At 41.1% G+C, this 18,827-nt stretch overlaps 1 protein-coding gene across 1 annotated transcript in view; it reads left to right on the forward strand.

Annotated features, from left to right (window-relative positions):
• The window catches only part of LOC149250797 (gamma-glutamyl hydrolase 1-like), a 169,969-nt gene that overhangs the window by 82,809 nt on the left and 68,333 nt on the right, over nt 1-18,827 (forward strand). Inside the window, exons 3-4 of the mRNA XM_089459237.1 lie at nt 10,148-10,237; nt 10,541-10,635. Coding sequence (XP_089315363.1) covers nt 10,148-10,237; nt 10,541-10,635 — 185 coding nt within the window. The remainder of the gene's footprint in view (nt 1-10,147; nt 10,238-10,540; nt 10,636-18,827) is intronic.

The raw sequence follows: 18,827 nt of genomic DNA on the forward strand, positions 1-18,827 counted from the left end.
TATTTTATAGCTAATTCTAGTTACCATAGATCAAAAAGTGATTGTTTTATGTATTCATTTATGGACAGTCAAATGGATTTGTAAATCAACCTGTGGAGGATCAATCTGCTGATCTAATGTGTATGTTTGATGTCATTCCTTATAATGATGAGTTACCCAAGTATGATTAGTATGATGATGATTATGTTGTTGAAATAGAGGTTGAATCTACAAGGCAATCAATGACATGTTTTTGGGAGGAAGAAGCTTCATTACAACAGCTCAGATGTAGCACTCAACCTATGCATATCAATCATGACAGCAATGAAGAGAATCCAAAAAATTTCAAATTAGGTGAAAGGTCTTTGCCTTTATGTTTTACTTCATTTCAATTACTGAGAGAAAACTTTCCTAAGATTAGAAATCAACAGTCTTTCAATTTTGATGTTGAGCATGGAGAAGACCATGAAATTCTTGACCAAGACTCCTTACCTTTGTGTTTCTCTTCTTTTGAAATAATAAGAGAAAACTATAAGGTTACCAAGGAAGAAAATAAGCAAGTTGACAACAGTCGACAACCTTCTCCTAAAGTTGTTGAGAATGTTGTTTGTAATATAGAACCTTTTTTCAGTCCACAATCACTGTTACCAAGCAACATTCAGTTTGAAAATGCAGTCGAAAGTGTGGAACATGAAGAGTTTATACAAGATCATGCAGTTTCATCGGAACCGATCCACAACAGGTTACAACAACTTTCTCATATTTGCAACGATCCAATAGGCAATTATATGGATGATCTTTGTGTTCAAAATTCTCATCCATTCACTGGCTGTCAGTTTGAAGATAGGGTTGATAATGATTTAGTTTGGCATACAGTTTTATTGTCTTGTCCATCAACAGTGTCATCACATTTATCACAAAGGTCACAGGAAATCTTGCAGCTTTATCATGACTATTTTAAGTTGAAACTTCAGGAAAGCACAATGTTGGGAAAATTTTAAAATCAAGGTATGAAGACTACCTAGAGCAGAGCAGTAATGTATTAGATGGGCTGGAAATCAATATGTATTCCTATGAAGATCCTCTTGCAACATTCTTGAGGTTAGTTGGTGGGCTCATGCTTTGCAATTTCATTAAGATTCAATCTGTTTACAAGTTTTCATGGGAGTTGCCTTTCAATAGTTTTCCCTTCTTGCTCATGAGCAAGCACTTGCAGAGAATTCAACTAGTAGACAAAATGCTTAGATGGTTCCATTGGCTGTTCCATTTCACTTGATTAGGCGATGTATAGATTAGTTAGAGTAGGTGTGATGACAAAGCTCAATTCTCAACATTCATTTATTTATTTATTTTGTTTTTTCTTTCAGTAGTTAGTTTTAGAGTTAAGTCAGTTCATTTTGTTGGTCAGTTTTCAATTTTGAGTTTGGTCTTTTTGTTTTTGACTCCATGCCCAATGAATAAGGCTACCTGGTCTATGGTGTTCTTGACACCTCCAAGGAGCTGCCATCCGCAGTTGGAGCTAATGTTAGTGTTAGTTAGTTCTGCTTGTCACCAGTGGTCAAATGTGCTCTTACAAGGTTTTGTTAGGGGTCTCAAGTCAAATTTTATCATTTCACTAGGTTTTCAAAATAAAATTTGGTCACTGGCTAGTGTGTCAAGGTCTATTGTTGTTCCTTCAAAATTTTCATGTTCCAGTCATTGCAATCACTCAATTGGACGTGCCATCCCTGAAAAATCATCATTATCATCCCATTCATATCACCATGGTCTTCATTCAACTCCATTAGGTCATTAGGGTTAGAGTCATTCAAACTTTCGTATCATTCATAAAACTGGCAAATGAAGGAGTAGTGATAGGGTTCTACTCAAAAGGTTTTGTTCCAAGTGTAATTTATTCAAAATGATGTAATAAGTTCAATGCTCTAAAGCTGCATTCAAATGTTCCAAAGATACATAGTTTTCAAAGCAAAAGTGAAAACATATGGTGGGCCACCCTACCATTATGAAGAATTTGATTTCCACAAGCTATAAAAGACCAAAACACAAGTTCATTTGCTCATTCCAAATTTATAAGACATCTTTCCACCAAGAAAACTCAGTTTCACTCTCAGACAAGTGATTCCTTGCCACCATCAGTTCATGCTTGGAAAGATCAGATTTCCCTCTCCTAGGGTTTGCTTGGTTTCATAGTCTCTTTGGTGGAATTATTGAGAAAAACCCTCAAAACTAAGCTCAATTACCCTCCCCCACCTTCCATATATCCCCATAGACACATTCCCACACCCCTATCCCTCATCTACTCCCTTTTTCCCAAAACCCTAGCCTAGACCCTACATTCCTAGGCTAGGACTATTTTTCTCTCTTTTGGACCCCTTCCCCTCATCCTTTCCCTGAAATTCCACTTTCCCCTACTCCCTAACATCCCTCCCTATCTCACCAAATTTTCCCAAGAATTTAGAGACCCCCTAACCTCTCCATTTCACTCAATTTCAAAAATTGCCCAAATCCCCTATTTTTCCCTACACTAAACCCTAATTTCCCCTTCCATTGAGCTAGGGTTAGCTATGGATTCAAAGACCATTGAGGAGAGGAGGCATAAGGGAGGTTAATCAACAGGTATGAGCCCACTTCAACACATGAGATCATGTCTTCACCATTTCTCAAGAAATCATTCCAAGAGACAAATCATTGGCTGCACATAGGGACAATGTTTCTTCAAAGTATGTTTTTGACCAAATGGAGATGAATTTGGAAAAAGTGAAAGAGGTTTTTGTCAATGATAGGCCAAGGAACAAAAACCTCCTTGAGTTTATACACAGGTGTTTTGATTTGGGAGAAATGCCCAAAATATAATTGCTATAGTAGAGCTGTTGCACGTCTGGGAGTAGTCTTGGGAAAATGCATTTTTCTCTGTCATGGAGTGTCCAAATTACTTTCTGGATGAGTCAAATGATAACTAGACATCCACATATTTCCAATGAGCTATCAAGCACTAAATTTGGAGCAGGGGAAGTGTTTAGTCAATTTAGTATGTTCTAAATTGCTACATTTATTATCAATCCGGGAGTCGTAAACTGATGAAGTGTGGCGCACTATATGTGCAAGACAACCTCTTTCTTACTTTTTATTGTTTTCAATTTTATTTTGTTTTTGGGGTTTTTATCTTGGTTTGTCTCCTAATGCGAATGGAAACCCTATTCCTAAGTTTTAAGAATACTTTAGAAGGCAAGTATGGAGATAGATTTTAAGGCAATTATGTCCTTTATGATGACTTCCAGAGCTTAACACTTCAGAGGATCTCAAAACATACTAGTGATGAAATTAGTACTTGAACAAGAATGTAAATGTGCAGCTATTCAAATCAAACAAATGATAAACTACTGATCATGAAATCACTATCTCTGCTGCTCATCTAAATACAGAAATAAAAGTTAAGCTATTGCACTCAAACAAATCAAAAACTGCAAACTAATAAAAGTAAAACCAATTCACTTCATTTATAGTCCGATAGCTCGCCAAGTAGCTTTTCGGGGTTAAGCCATGGCTCTGGAGATAACGTCAATAACATGAGGAATTGATATCTAAATTATCTACTTGCAAATGAAATTAAAACCAATTCACTTCACTTATAGTCCGATAGCTCGCCAAGTAGCTTTTCGGGGTTAAGCCATGGCTCTGGAGATAACGTCAATAACATGAGGAATTGATATCTAATTTATCTACTTGCAAATGAAAATAAAATCAAGTCTCTTCACTTATAGTCCGATAGATTGCCATGTAGCTTTTCCGGGTTAAGCCATGGCTCTGGAGATAACGTCAATAACATGAAGAACCTGATATCTAATTGCAGAAATGAAAGTAAAATCAAATCACCTCACTCATAATCCAATAGCTCGCGAAGTAGCTTTTCGGGGTTAAGCCATGGCTCTGGAGATAACTTTAAATGACATGAAGAATTTGATATCTAAACTAACTATCAATAGCAAATGAATAAGACTGAAATCAAAGCATAACTGAAATTGAAAGCTAAGAAAAACAAAGTCAGCAGAGAGGCCAATCTCATGTCACTATTTATTGCAAAAATTGTATGAAAATGCCTTAGCCTAGCCTATCCAGAAACACTTTGATCAGTGTTAGCACAAATATACAATGCTTGGAAAATCATGTACAGGAATGAAACATTAACACCATAATTGAAATATGAAATATACACAGGTGAAAAAACTACGAAATATCTACAATGGAAATAAGACAACATCATATGAAAACTTTACAGAAATAAAGAAACGAAACCTTAGCCAGCAGGGGCCCTCTGCACGGCCTTGGTTAACACGTTGTTAGTCCAAAATTACGCTCACACAGTCATATAAAACAGAGTCTTGTTATATTGCAAAACAGAGGAAGGATCCTCTTGTTACAACAACGGGACCAATGTCATGGCACAGTACATGAACTAACAACAAGATTTCATCAAAAAAAACTAGCTACATGCGTTTGCAAACGCGTTATTTATAAAGGAAATTACATAACTGTTTTTCCTATGGAACTCCTTTAGCAGAAGACACGTAAAAAGACAGCATCCATGAGCTTAGCGTGTTGGTTGCCATGATCATTCAATCTACCAAAAGGTGGCTGTTGGATTTGTGTCGTGGAGGCAGTGTGCAGCTGTCAAAATGAATCCATGGATCTAGGAACGGTCTCGGACCCTTCACGTGTTGAAAACAGAAAACAGAGGCCTGTTTGCCGTAGAACTCCTTGTTTGACCACTGTTTGACCAAGGCTTTCCTCTACGAATCTGGCTAAACCAATAGGACCTGGTTCATGTCCAGATAATTTCTAAATTGCCCACGTGCCTTGTTTTGCTTGCTGACACCTGTAACCTAGAGATCAACAAAAACAACTGCGGAATCTCAAGTCAGCTGCGGAAAGTGGCTGCATTCCGCAGCTGATGAGCAAAATCTAAGTCAAATAGCAAACACAAAAACATAGTTAGAAAACCACTTAAATGCACTCTCAGAATCAATATGTAATGATCTTTGATAGCTTGTGAGGCACTGGTGAGGGGAAAAAGTCTAGAAAAGTGTGTAGAAGAGATGTAGTTTTAGGGCTCAACAGGAAGGCCCTCAAATCACTCTCCAAACTTTTCGCTGTGTTTTTGCTGTGAGCATGCTACGCTTTTCCAATTTTAAGTGACCAACTTCAAACTTCGATTCTGAACAAATGGGAAACTATTTTTGAAAACTGGAGGAGGTTTTTCTTCCTAACATACCAAAGAACCAAAACCTCTCTTGGTTTTCTAAAAAGCCTTATGGTTAGAGAGATATGGTTCCATCTTTGAGCCGTATTTTTGTAAAAAAAACCCAGAATTTTTGCATATTTTAACATAGTCATGGAGACAAAAGCGTAGCATGCTCCACGATGCGCTTTTGTTGGAGAGCTCCAATTCACTTTTTTCTTACATATTTGGATTTGGCATGGTTCATACATCATTTTTGACCTGAGGGGAACATACTTTTAGCAAGATTTGACAGGTGAAAAGGTCCAAAAACCACCTAAAACCCACCTTTCTGCCACCCTGCTGAAGACCACACTGCGTTTTCCAGAGTACCTGTGGGAGAATGCAATTTTGAGGGGCTAGAAGTGGCCTTTTTCAGCTCCTGAAGAGTCCATCTTGTAGCAGACATCCTCAGCTTTCCAAAGAGCCATCAAGATCATAATTTGGACTTTAGGAAGGCCTTCAAAAACTAGTTTTGCCAAATTTGCTGCGTTTTCTCCAGTTTCGCTGCATTTTCTCAGAAATTCACTGCGTTTTTGCCTGTGGCAATTTTTCTCTAGTTTGGTCAGTTGGATTCGAATTTCTATGGTATAATTGATTAATCCTAATGTAAATCTGATGTAATAGTGAGTAATTAGTCTTGTTAAAGTTGTTTTTATGTAAATTTAGCCTCATTTATGAGAGTGGTTGGAGTCAAAGTTAATTGGAGGAGTTGTTTTAACCTCCCTAGTCTTTAGGGTTTTGTTGGAACACCTCATGTAGCAGTTCCTAGACTCATGGATTCGACCCCTGAGAGAAGGGAGATGTTATTTTGATCTATATGTATCTATCTTTCAGTCATAGAATAGGTTGGACATCAGAGGAGAGAACTATTGTAGTTTGTACTTGGACATTTTTTAGAAATCAAGGGATAATTTGTAGCTATTATCTAGGAATTCATGTGCAGTAAGTTTGTGATGTTGTTTTTTCTCTGTTATAGCTTTATATGAAAGATATTCATCTTCTCTTTCCATTCATTAGTTCTTCAGTGGTTTTCCTTAAGGTTTATAAGCAGAATTCTTTGCATAAAGCTCTGTTTTGATGGGAATATCATTGTGTGTTATTTTCCTTCTTGCTTAATGAATTCATGGTGTACATGCTCATTAAGACCCTTTGTTTCTTCTAAACACTACACTACACCGACAAACCCTAAATCCATCACAAAATTATTGCTACCTTGCTCCTCCATATCTTTGTTGTTGTAACCCTTTGATCCTTTGACCTAGCTACCTGGTTTTTCTCCCTTATCCAACATCAAAACCCTAAAAACTTTCAAACCCTATCTGAGCCTAGTATACCTAGCCTAAAATCTATTCCTTTTCCAGTCAATTCATTGGTTGTGATCATAGAGAGAGCCCTCTCTGGTTTGGTAGGGCTAGCTATCGAACTGAAAGCTTGGTTTGTGGTTACCTCCGTCGATCTCCTCTCAGCCTGGGACATTGTGGAGGATAACATGGCTCACCGCATTATTCTCTAACACAATCACAAGCAATTTCCGCTTCTTAAAATTGTGCTCATGATCCTTTTACATCAACAACAAAAAATCGCCTAGTGTAAAGAGCACAAGAATGTGCCTCAGTAAATCAAATGAATCCCCAAACTGAGAGAATAACCCTCCAACTCCGCCTTTGAATTGATCAATACAATTCGGCCTTGACGGGACAATAACTTCGTTATCTCAGTCTTCGGCACATGGAAAACAACTATAAGATCCCTCGATAATCACTTTTACTCAGAAATTCAGTCTTCTGATCAAGGGTTTCTCCATTATCTTCAAAAAAATAAACCTGACAAAATGGTAATTTGAATTCTGCAATGACTGATAAATCTAGCTTGACAAGATTACCATAAACCTTCGAACCATAATAGCGGCCACTGAAAAACCTGCAGGCTGAGCCAAGACCAAGGCTTTGATACCGTTGTAATGTCCCAAATGGAACAATTTGGGGTTTCCTTGAAATTTTAACTCAAAAATAAAATTTCTTTTCATAAACAAAAGATTTCCATGTAAAAAAATAAACAAATAGAGTACTGCAATCCAATAACACAATGAATAGGAAAATTTTCATCTTTTATTGTAATATATAAACTGGGGTTACATGCACTTACAACCAGAATAGCTGAGATGAAAAGCTGGCCTCCAAGATAATCCGTTGCTGCGATGCTAGCCCTCCAAATTGATCTGAACTGCACTGTTAAGCTCTCCTATGAATTCTGGATGAATTCACCAAGGGAAGGTGGGTACTTGCCAAACCTCACTGAATCACTTGGGGGTTTTTGTCCTGGGGCTACTGCTAAAGTAGAGAACCGGGTTCTCAAACATGTCCACAATAAAAAAACAGAAATCCAAGATGTCTCCAAATGACCTCCTCCTCCTCTTTTATAGAGCTGATGGATAGATCTCCAAGTCTCTAGAAGCATCTTATTTTATTATTATTCTAGAAGCTCCTCCATTGACTTTATCTTAAGTGACCTTTTAATTTTATTTTATTTCACTTAAGTCACTTTTGGCCCATTTCCTCCAATTAATTATTTTTCCTTACATAAATGACTAATTAAAGTCATTTTTAATCAGGGAAAATGGTAAATCGCTCACCATACTCTTCGGCCACTAGAAATCACTTCTCAGCATCCCATCCTGTAGATCTTCTCATTCTGATTCCAACAAGCTATTACACTAAGGTGTTTTGTCAAATATTCCTCTCGGAATGCCACCTTGAGCGTAATTAACTAAGTTATGCCCAATAATAACCCTGTTTTACGGGAATTATCAAAAGATCATGGAACAAAAAACAAGATGTGCGAAATTGCTCATGATGATGAATATGCCAAGCGAATGCCATCGGTCCCCATAAAAACTCTTCAAAACTCCATGGGGACCCTTGATGACATAAACCTACTCCACTGACTTGGCCATCCCCTGCCCTAGAAATCCACCCTGGCTGTACTATGGAGAAAAATAAAAATGAGGACATTACATTCTTGATCCATCTTCCAGCAGAGTTGAAACCAAATCTTATGTAGTTCACCATAGAGGGAGAATCCATGCCAACAAATTGATCTTCGACTTCTTTTGACCTTAGCTCTAATCGCATGTTGGAAAATCAAAGATATTATTAGGGTTTGATTCTCTTTTCTTGTTAATTACTTGTGAGTGTGCTGGCTTTTTTTACTTCTTTATTATCTTATCTTTCATCAAGCAATTATACATATACGAAGATCACAAAAACAAGAGACACAAGATATAGGCACATGCCAGGGCAAAACCCCCCTCGAGGGGAAAACCCAGTCAAGATAATTCTTCCTTTCAATAGTATTTTTTGAGACTCCTTTCCATAGACCAAGACCAAACTTTCCCTCCACACGATGTCAGCGTCCAAGATTTTCGACCCCTTCCAGCAACTTCGACTAGGCAGCAACTTTTGGCAACAACGAAATCTTAGGAGACTTCAATCTCCCAACCCAGACGACAAAACAAAGATAGAGAGAGGCACCAAAAGCTCGATTTTATTTTTCTCTAGAGAATCCCCCAAACTCGCACTTCTTTTGTCTTCCTGGCAACAAACTTCGCACTTCTCCAACTCTTATTGAGATATCGAACTTTCTTGAGAGCGAGTGATCCAAATGTCTTTGACCTTCTTCAATACATAGGCTTCTTGTGGGTCGAATGGGGGTCCTTGGGCCGACTTGATCTTCTTAGGTCGACATGATGTGGAGGGTACATAATTCATATTTGTCTTCATACAAAACCTTTTTACATGATTTGAAAGCCCAAGAAGGGTCTCTTCGAATATATAATGACTCTATAAACTCAATATTAATCCTAGGAGTCCACAATGGGCACTTTGACTAATATAATAATGACCCAAACATGAAACCCATGCTTTAATAAGTCATTGTTACAATAATAAAAATTATTTTCTTTATTCTTTTGACAAGTACATTACATAATGACTTAAGTACATTATTGAAGACTGAACATAGTTACATTTTCTAACGATTTCTCCTATGGGGTCAGCCACTTGTCATGGGTAACAGGGTTAAAGGCGAAGTGCGTTTCTAGGTATGACAACCTTTATAATACAATAGCACAATTTTTATAAAGTCATAAAGTGAAAAGAACTAGGTGAAATCTAAGCCATGTATCCGAATACTTAAAGAGCCCTGCACACCCACCTCAGCCATAAATGACCTATATGAGATGGCTAGAAGGAGCCATAAAGGCAGGACCCACCTTGAAATGAGGACTAAGAGGATAGACCATAACAAAAGAAAGGGTCTAGAGAAGCCACCTAAGCAAAAGAACACTTTACACAGATAACTAAGCATGGTCTAGTGACTATACATAGGATACACGGTCACAACCTTTGGCTCATCATGATACATAATAATAATCCTCGTGAAGGCACAAATGATCATAGAACATTGGGCTCCTGACATAGTCTCAAATCATGCATGAGATCAACTTAGATTTTGAGACAATGTGGCGAAAAAATGTGGCAATCCTGATGTAACTTAGGGGTAACACTACCAACCTCACTATTGAACCACAACCACAAGAATATTTTTGTCTCTGTGCTTGCATGTGATTATGTTTTATTTGTGATCATTTTAGTTGTAATTTTTTTAGGTCTTTATATCATTTAAGTTTACCATAAGCTGAAGGTAAAAATTTTCTTGTCTTGCAGCCTTTAACTGAGAATTCTTTGTTATAAAAAGGATAGTACCACATCTTCATTGATTGTATATAGAGCTGACTCTAGTTAATTTTTTTTTTTGCACCATTAATATTTGTTGTATTCATCTGTGTTTTGATCCATATTTTGAATAACATCAACTGTTATTGTCTTGCAGAGAGCTCTAGAAGAAAATGATAATGGAGAATACTTCCCTGTGTATGCTGTTTGCTTAGGTTTTGAGATTCTTAGCATGATAGTTAGCAAGGTAAAGTTTCATCTTGGTGCTTAGTATTTTGATAAGTTACAAAAGTGGAGATTAGGATTGAATGCTTGTAGGGAATAGGTGAAAAAATGAATTCTTATAAGAAGAACAATCACAAATTGCAACGCTCATGCCTTGAGTAGTTCCATTTATCAAAGAGCATTAACACAACTTTCCACATTATAATTTCTGTAGTGGTTTCATCACTTTTTTTTCTTTTTCTCATACACATCTTAGGCAAGAAAAACTTGATATTCCTTTTTATCATCCCCAACCATCTTTGGAAATAAATATTTGTAAATGCAGGATCTTAACATTCTTGAAAGATTTGATGCTGTGAACCATCCATCAACCCTATCCTTTGAGAGTGATGCTGCGAAGAATAGTAGCATATTCAAATGGTAAGATCATTTTATTGACGAAGATATAGTTATTGTTAATCACAATTATTGTCATAAAGCTTATCTTTATTGCTAGATGTGATTCCATTTGTTAGAGGACAAAACGCCAATATGCAAGTAAGTTTGTGTAGATTCTGTAAGTAAGAGTAATTTGTAATTGTATTATTGAGTAAAATCTGAATGGTGATTACAATACTTCGTGGCGGTGTGTCTATATAGGCATTGACTGGCCACGAAAGTGAGTGGTCACACCTTTTGACATTTGCCCTTTCATAATTAATGGGCCATTAATTAATTTAATTATTTGATTTATTATTATTAATATTATCTATTAATTGATATCTTTTATGATATTTTATTCATAACATTGCCATCCCCTTTAGAGATGCTTTGTCCTCAAAGCATAACAAGAAGGGTTTTCTCTAGTTGAACACGTTGCTATGGAATGGCATCTTTACTTTGACCTTGTTTGTGCCTGGTGAAGTCCTCATGTGTATTTGTACCTTCCTTGAAGCTAGAAGCATTAACACCATATACTTTATAATGTTGTCCTTGCAAGTTAAACTCCATGAAATGTTCTTCAAGGTTTGTAGTATAGCGTCCTAGTTGTATTGTTAAATTTTGAACATGTTCTTAGCTTAGGACAGATACAGAGATCCATATTAGCCCATTTAACTTTCCATTTTATTTCCATTAATTATCTCATAACTCAAAACTGAAGAAAGAACATAAGAAATAAAAGCAAAAGACAAGCCAAGACAATAGAACACAAGTATATGGCTCAAGCCAGGGAAAAACCCCAAGATGGGGAAAATCCTTTATCAATTATTTTTATTATAAATGTCAAATAATTCAGCACAGAGAGAGAGAGTACAATAAGATTAACTTGCCAATTCAAGGTCGAACAACATTTCCCTTAAGTCCAGTCAATCTAAAATTCTGGTGCATCAAAGGCTAGAGACATCTCTGTAATTCTGAACACTCGTTAGGGAAAAATATAGTCTGCTTATGGCACTTGTTCACACCAAGCAGACCTTTGATTTGACTGTGGTCTCTTTTCATATGATCCCTCCATTAGAACGTTGTCCTTTAATCTTCTTCTAGGCTTTAGGAACGAACCATACTACCCATTGTTCAAGAATGACAGACAACAACCTCCTTTTAGTGGCTACTCGGACTCTTGAACTGAGGATCAAGCCTTGTGGCCTAGATGAAGGTGGCCCTATCAAGTGCAACTTGTTTCTAGGAGGAATCTTCCATGAGGATCATGTCCAAAACAATATGAAGCAACCCTTAAACAATGTGAAAGTCTCTGCTTCAAATTTAGACCTGTAATGGTGGATAAATAAGCCCCAGATCAAGTGACAAAAGAGCCCAAACAACCTTGGTCACTTGCATGTGGAATACGGCCAATCAAGGAGACTAAGCTAATGTTGTCCATGCCCTTATCACCTTCGCTGGAGACTTCCTTCTTCAACGACTATTTTGGAGAGAAGAATGATCTATGAATGATGCAAAATATGGATGGAGGACTCTTCTATTTATAGTATTTGATGGGCATCAAGAGACATGACGACTGGACTTGTTGAGCCCACATAGAGATAACTCTGACCTTGATAATTTTCATGTGAGAGAATAAATTCAAAAACCCACTTCTGCTTATCCAAATTTGACGATCTTTAGATAAAGTTTGGTCCTCTCGAAGAGAGGAATTTAATGCAATAATTATCTTCATCAAATGAGGAATTTGGCCCTAGTTGACAATTTTAACACTCCCTCCCAACTAGGGGGAATTCCACCTGTCAAACCATCAACCATTGTCACCGATCATCATGCCATCCCGTCGTCATGAACCATCTCTGTATCTGATCTCATCTCATCTTTGTTGAACACTGATATAGATAATGAAGAAGAAGTGATCAAGAGTGAGTCACAAGACCTTGCCACTCTTCACCAACAAAAAGTCAGTTCACATACCCAATGGTCGAACCTCAATCGGACTTAATCCAGAGTGATCAAGTTGTTGAAACATCATGCATCAGTACACGATGCGTCCATCGGTAGTGCTATGGTCCCTATCCACTTTTCCCACATCATTGGCCAGATGAGGGGTACTTCCCACGTGTCCCGGACTACATGGGTAGGATGATACTGAATCAATAGCAGGGAAAGAATATATCATATCCTGCTCGCAACCACACGTAGGGAAAGGATGAACCACATCCTACAATCACACATCACAATCATCAGAGGGAAAGGATGAACCATGTCCTACACGCATGCAAATCACTGAGAGTAGGGAAAGGTGTAATATCCCTTATCAGGGGTATCCCTCAAACACAAGCAAACTCCAACCAGAGATGGACTGGGAGGGCATTTACCAGATATGTCGCCTCTGAGAAGAGGACGAGATCTGGAGGCTACCTGGCCTTTTCCAGACTCTGTCTAAGAGTATAGGAGAAAAACACACAAGTGGTATAGTAGACAGGGAACTCAAAGAGATAAAAAAAATAACAGTAGTGCAACATACAATAATGTATACATGGAATATAAGCAGATATTCGAGAAATGCAGAGAAAAATGCTAAGCCATTTTATTATACTGAGTAATGGAAAGAGTACAAGAGGTGATCAGAAAGATAACACCTCGACTTGCACAAGGCAAGTGAAGAAATACACTCAGAATGGTAAGGAAATGGCCTCTCTCTGAACTGCGTCCAAGCTACCGGAGAACTGCTGTGCTGCTGCTACTGCTGGAATCAAGTGAGGATTTGGGGCTGTTCCCCCCCTCAGAAAATGCTGAAACTCTGCAATCAACTTCTTCTCAATAAACCTAGAAAAGCCCAGAAAGCTTTTCCTAAAATAGTTGACCCCTGAAAATCACCCCCTTGAGGATCTATGCTATCCCTCAAGGCTCTGCGCTGCCCCTGAAGAGAATCCTCCCACATTCTAACCGATACTGTGCCAAAATCCTCCAATATGCAAGGGCTAATCCCTTGCTCAATCTCCAAGCTCAAATCCTCCACATAAACCCAATCCGGAGCTCCTACCAAAAGGAACTGCGTCCTCCCCTCTCAAGACTGCGCAGTCATCAAAATGCTCAGTTCCTCCTCAACTCCAGAGATCACTCCTCCTGCAAAATACTGATGAAACTACCTTGCCCGAGCAGGCACTCAAAGTCCCCTGGGGCTAAGGGTGAGATCTCCGAACGGAGACACTCGATGCACTAAATAGTGCTGCAGACAGGCTAAACAACCAGCGTGCTCTAAGTCGAAGTGACTAGCTCAAATGCAACATAATCCCATCCCCAAATGAGGAGGCTCCTCTCTCCTTTATAGCATTGGCCTCTCTCAAAACCCTAAGGCCCACCTCCTCCAACATAGCCTCTCTCTTGCCACGTGCTCCTTCTCCATCTGCGCAGTCCCTCCAAGTGTCTACGTGGGCCCCCTTCTCTACGTGGTCCTTTGGCCCCCTTGGCTCTCCTTTTAAGTTACAACGTTGTGCTACTAGGGAGTGACTTTATTCAAAAAGTGAGTTATGTCCCCCCTTTCCTCACCTTTTTATTTATAAATAACTATAGAAGGCAAAATTGAGCAAAATCAAATATTCCAATTAGCCATGGCTAATTAGGAATATTACAGTCTCCCCCGACAAAATGTTGCTTGTCCTCAAGCAATTGAAGTGATGGATGCTGCAAAATTTTCTCACTCTCCCAAGTGGCATCCTCATCCGTTAAATTCTTCCACCTCATCAAGAATTCTCGGATCGTCCTGCTCCGCAGCTGCCTCTCCCTGGTACCAATAATAGCCTCTGGCTGCAACACCAAATGCCCCTCATCATCCGTGGGCGGTAGCTCATCTGTCACTGTCACCTGTTGCCCCAATGCCTTCTTCAGGCATGATACATGAAAAACGTTATGAATCTTGTTTCCTTGGGGCAGCTCCAATTCATACGCAACCTGTCCAATCCTGCGTATCACCCTTTATGGCCCATAAAAGTGGGGCTTGAGCTTCTCAGCTCCCTTCTGCTTCAGTGACGAATGTTGGTATGGCTGTAATCATAGGTAGACCAAGTCCCCAACCTCAAACTGTCTCTCCACCCGACCCCTGTCAGCATACAACTTCTGTTGGTTCTGCGCTGTAGCCATATTATCCTTGAGAGCTCGGAGGATATCCTGACTCTCTTGGATCCAAATCTTGGCTCTCGGAGCCTTGCTAGCACCAAACATCACATTAGCAAAAGATAAAGGATGATATCCATACAAAGCATAGAATGGTGACATACCAATGGACATGTGATGTGTAGTGTTGTAGCAGTTCTCCCCCAGATGCAGCCACTTCAGCCATGCTCGCTGCTGCCCACTGACGTAGTTACACAAGTAGCCCTCCATCCATTGGTTAACTATCTCTGTCTGCCCGTCCGTCTGTGGGTGATAACTGGTACTTGGTGTCAACTCCGTCCCCACCAACTGGAAAAGCAACTTCCAAAACCCGCCCATCAAACGACTGTCCCTGTCACTGATGATGGTCTTAGGAAGACCATGTAGCCTGAAGACCTTTTTGAAGAACAACTCGGCCACCTGCGCTGCTGTGTAGTGTGCGGATATGGCAAAAAAGTGTGCGTACTTTGTCAGTCGATCAAGGACGACAAAGATACAATCCTTGCCCTGCACCATGGGCAACCCTTTGATGAAGTCCATCGAAATACACTCCCATTTCTCCTCTAGAATGGGAAGAGGCTGCAATAATCCTGCGGGATGGCTCATCTTCCCCTTGTTCCTCTGGCAAATATCGCACTCCCGGATATGCTGGAGTACGTCCTCCTTGAGGCCCTTCCATGAGAACCTTTCTCTAATGGCCCTGTAGGTTTTGGTAAACCCCTGATGGCCGGCCAATGGTGAATCATGTGATGCCTAAAGTATCTTCTTCTTGAGCTGAGATCCCTTAGTCAAGAAGACCTGGTCCCTATGGTAGATGATCTCATCGACTACCCTATCCTTGTCATCCGCCACCTGCCCATCCAGAACCTCACATGCAAATCTGTCCTTGGAGTACTCTACCAGGAGTCGAGCCCTCCAGTCTGTCCAAGCTCATAAGAGACAACATGGCTGGTCTACGTGAAAGGGCATCTGCTACCACGTTGTTCTTACCCTTGACATGCTCAATGTCAAAGTCATACGCTTGGATCTTACTGATCCACTTCTGCTGCCTCTCCTATAGCTGTTTCTGTTCCAAAAAGAACTTGAGGCTGTTGTGATCAGTCCTCACCCTGAACCTGTTACCCACTAAATACTGTCGGAATTTGGCCAATGCATGCATAATGGCCAGCATCTCCTTGTCGTATATAGAATACAACCTCTCATGCGGAAGGATCTTTCGGCTCTCAAAGGCTATAGGTGACCTCCCTGCATCAACACTGCATCGATCCCCTCTCTCAACGCATCACTCCAAAACAAATGGCTGCGAAAAATCCGGCAATGCAAGCACTGGGCAGCTGCTCATAACCTCCTTGAACCTGTCAAAGGCTCGCTGCGCTGTATCCGACCAACTGAATGCCCCCTTCCTCGTCAGATCTGTCAGGGGTGCAACAAGTTGTGAGAAACTCTTGATGACCTTCCGGTAGTAAGTACAAATGCCAATGAATCCCCGAAGTTCTGTCACGTTCCTCAGCTCTGGCCAATCTTTGATGGCCCTGATCTTCTCCTCGTGGATTCTCACTCCGTCCACCCCTATGATGTGTTCCAAGTACAACATCTTCGTCAACCCAAACTCACACTTGGAGAGCTTGGCATAGAACTGCTGCTCCTCCAAGATGCGCAACACTGTCTTAATGTGCTGGAGATGCTCCTCCCAAGTCTTGCTGTAAATGAGAATATCATCAAAGAACACCAACACAAACTTCCTTAAGTGACTGCGGAAGATGTGATTCATGCAGGACTGGAATGTAGCTGGGGCGTTGGTTAGCCCGAAGGGCATCACTAAAAACTCAAAGTGCCTATAGTGACACCTGAAGGCGGTCTTGGGAATGTCCTGCTCCCTCACGCAAATCTGATGGTACCCAGATCTCAAATCAATCTTTGAGAAGAACTGTGCTCCTCTCAACTCATCCATCAACTCATCGATCCTGGGTATGGGGTACTTGTTCTTCAGGGTCTTCTTGTCCAGGGCCCTGTAGTCAATGCACATCCTCAATGTGCCGTCCTTCTTTTTCACCAACACCACGGAAGAAGCAAAAGGACTCATGCTCGACCGAATGTGCCCAAGAGCCAGCAACTCCTGAATGGCTTGCTCAATCTCATCCCGATAGGCCTTGGGATGCCTATAGGGGGTAGTAATCATTACCTGTATGCCCTACTCAAGCTCAATGGTGTGCTCAAACCCCCAGTCTGGTGGCTGTCTCGGCAGAATCTCCCCAAACACTGTGGCATACTGGTCAAGGATGGACTGTATCTCTGGGTGCACCGTCTGCCCTGTAGTCCCTGCCTCTGATGCACGCAGCTCCACTGCCCACTCTACGTCTCCCTTCCGGAAGACTGCCTCCATCCGATGAGCCGAAATAGTCTGAGGCGGATATGTGTGTTGTCCCCGTATCTTCTCATGCCTCCCTGTCTTCTCATCATCCCACTCCATCTCTAGGGCCTTCCAATCTGTCGTGACCTTCCCTAGAGTAATAAGCCACTGAACACCCAGTATCATGTTGGTGTCTAGAATATTGACCACGAAAAAGTGGTCAGTCAGTGTGTAGGTGCCCATCGTCACTGATAACTCTGGGACATAACGAGCACTCACCATGGTCTGATCGCCTGGGACCAAAATTGAAAAGCCATCGAAGCTCTCTGTCTGTATACCTCTCCACTCAACCATCTGTGCATCAATAAAGTTGTGGGTTGCCCCACTGTCAACCAAAGCTGATACTCGCTGGCCACGTACTGTCCCTTGTATGCGCATCGTCAAATACTTGGGAACTCCTCGCAATGCTGCAAGGGCCCCTCCGGTAGGTGCAAAAGTTGCACCACCTGATGCTGGTGGTGGACGTGGCAAATGATCCTGCGCGGCATGACTATCTCTTGCCTCCACATCATCCTCGTCATCCTCTTCCCCGCTGCTCTCGGAGAAGACCTCAATAAAATGTGGTTTGCTAGCAGCACATCTATGTCTCGGTGCCCACGACTCCTAACAGGTAAAGCACAACTGCTTATTCTTCAGCTCCCCCCTGGCATCATCATCAATCTGTGCTCGTCCTGGATTCCCCTTTGGAGGCGGAATCCTCACATCCTTCCCCTTAGGCTGGAAAGCCTGTCTCTGGGGGTGAGATGTCCGGGTCCTGGGTAAGGCATCCTGTAAGTCCAGTGTCCTGCTAATAGCATCCTGGAGTGTGGCTGGTCTAGTGGATCTGACTAGACCTCGAAGTGGCTCTGCTAACCCCTCAACAAACATGTAGATCCTCCGTGCCGTGGATAGATCTAGCACCATCACTGAAACCCTCAAGAAGTCTGCAATGTAGGTCTCTGGGTTCCCGGTCTGTTTGAGCCTCATCAGCTCAACAAAGTGTTGTTTCGGATCCCCCTAGTCAAACCTCTCTATCAATCTCCTGGTGAACTCGGCATATGTCGTCACTGTGGAGTGTCCGAGTGTAACCATCCCATGGAACCACCAGTCCTGGGCCTCACCATCCAAATGTAATCTCGCCACCTTGATGGCCTCTGTCTCCGACATCTGGTTAAGCTGGAAATAGATGTCCAACTTCTCCACCCAAGACTTTGCCGAACTGTTTGATGAGCCATCAAACATAGGCAAGTAGAATCTACTAGTTGTGCGGTGGGTGTTTCCATCATGATAATGCCGGTATCCTCTGTGATGGTCGCGGGGTCTACTATCCCGCTGGAGCTGAACAAAGTCTTTGAATGAGAGAGCATCTCTGAACTCTTGCCCATAGGTCTGGTACTCTGCAAAATAATCTCCCATATGACTGGGCTCTGCCTCCTGCTGGGCTCCGGCCCCCGTGTCTGCTCCTAGGAAAGTGGGCATGGTAGAGCGTGTAGGGGCATGTGAGGCCATCTGCTGAGTAGTATCACGCTGAGTGGCACCCTGCTCTGGCAAATGGTGGGATGTACCCGATCCCTCACCAACCTGGAAAACCCGTGGGTTCTCACGCTGTCTAGCCTCCACTGCCGTGAATCTCTACCACATCACC

The sequence above is a fragment of the Pinus tabuliformis genome, chromosome 7 (assembly GCF_031772625.1).
Source record: "Pinus tabuliformis cultivar Carrire ecotype Pingquan chromosome 7, CPIR1, whole genome shotgun sequence".
In the NCBI taxonomy this organism is placed as follows: Eukaryota; Viridiplantae; Streptophyta; class Pinopsida; order Pinales; family Pinaceae; genus Pinus; species Pinus tabuliformis.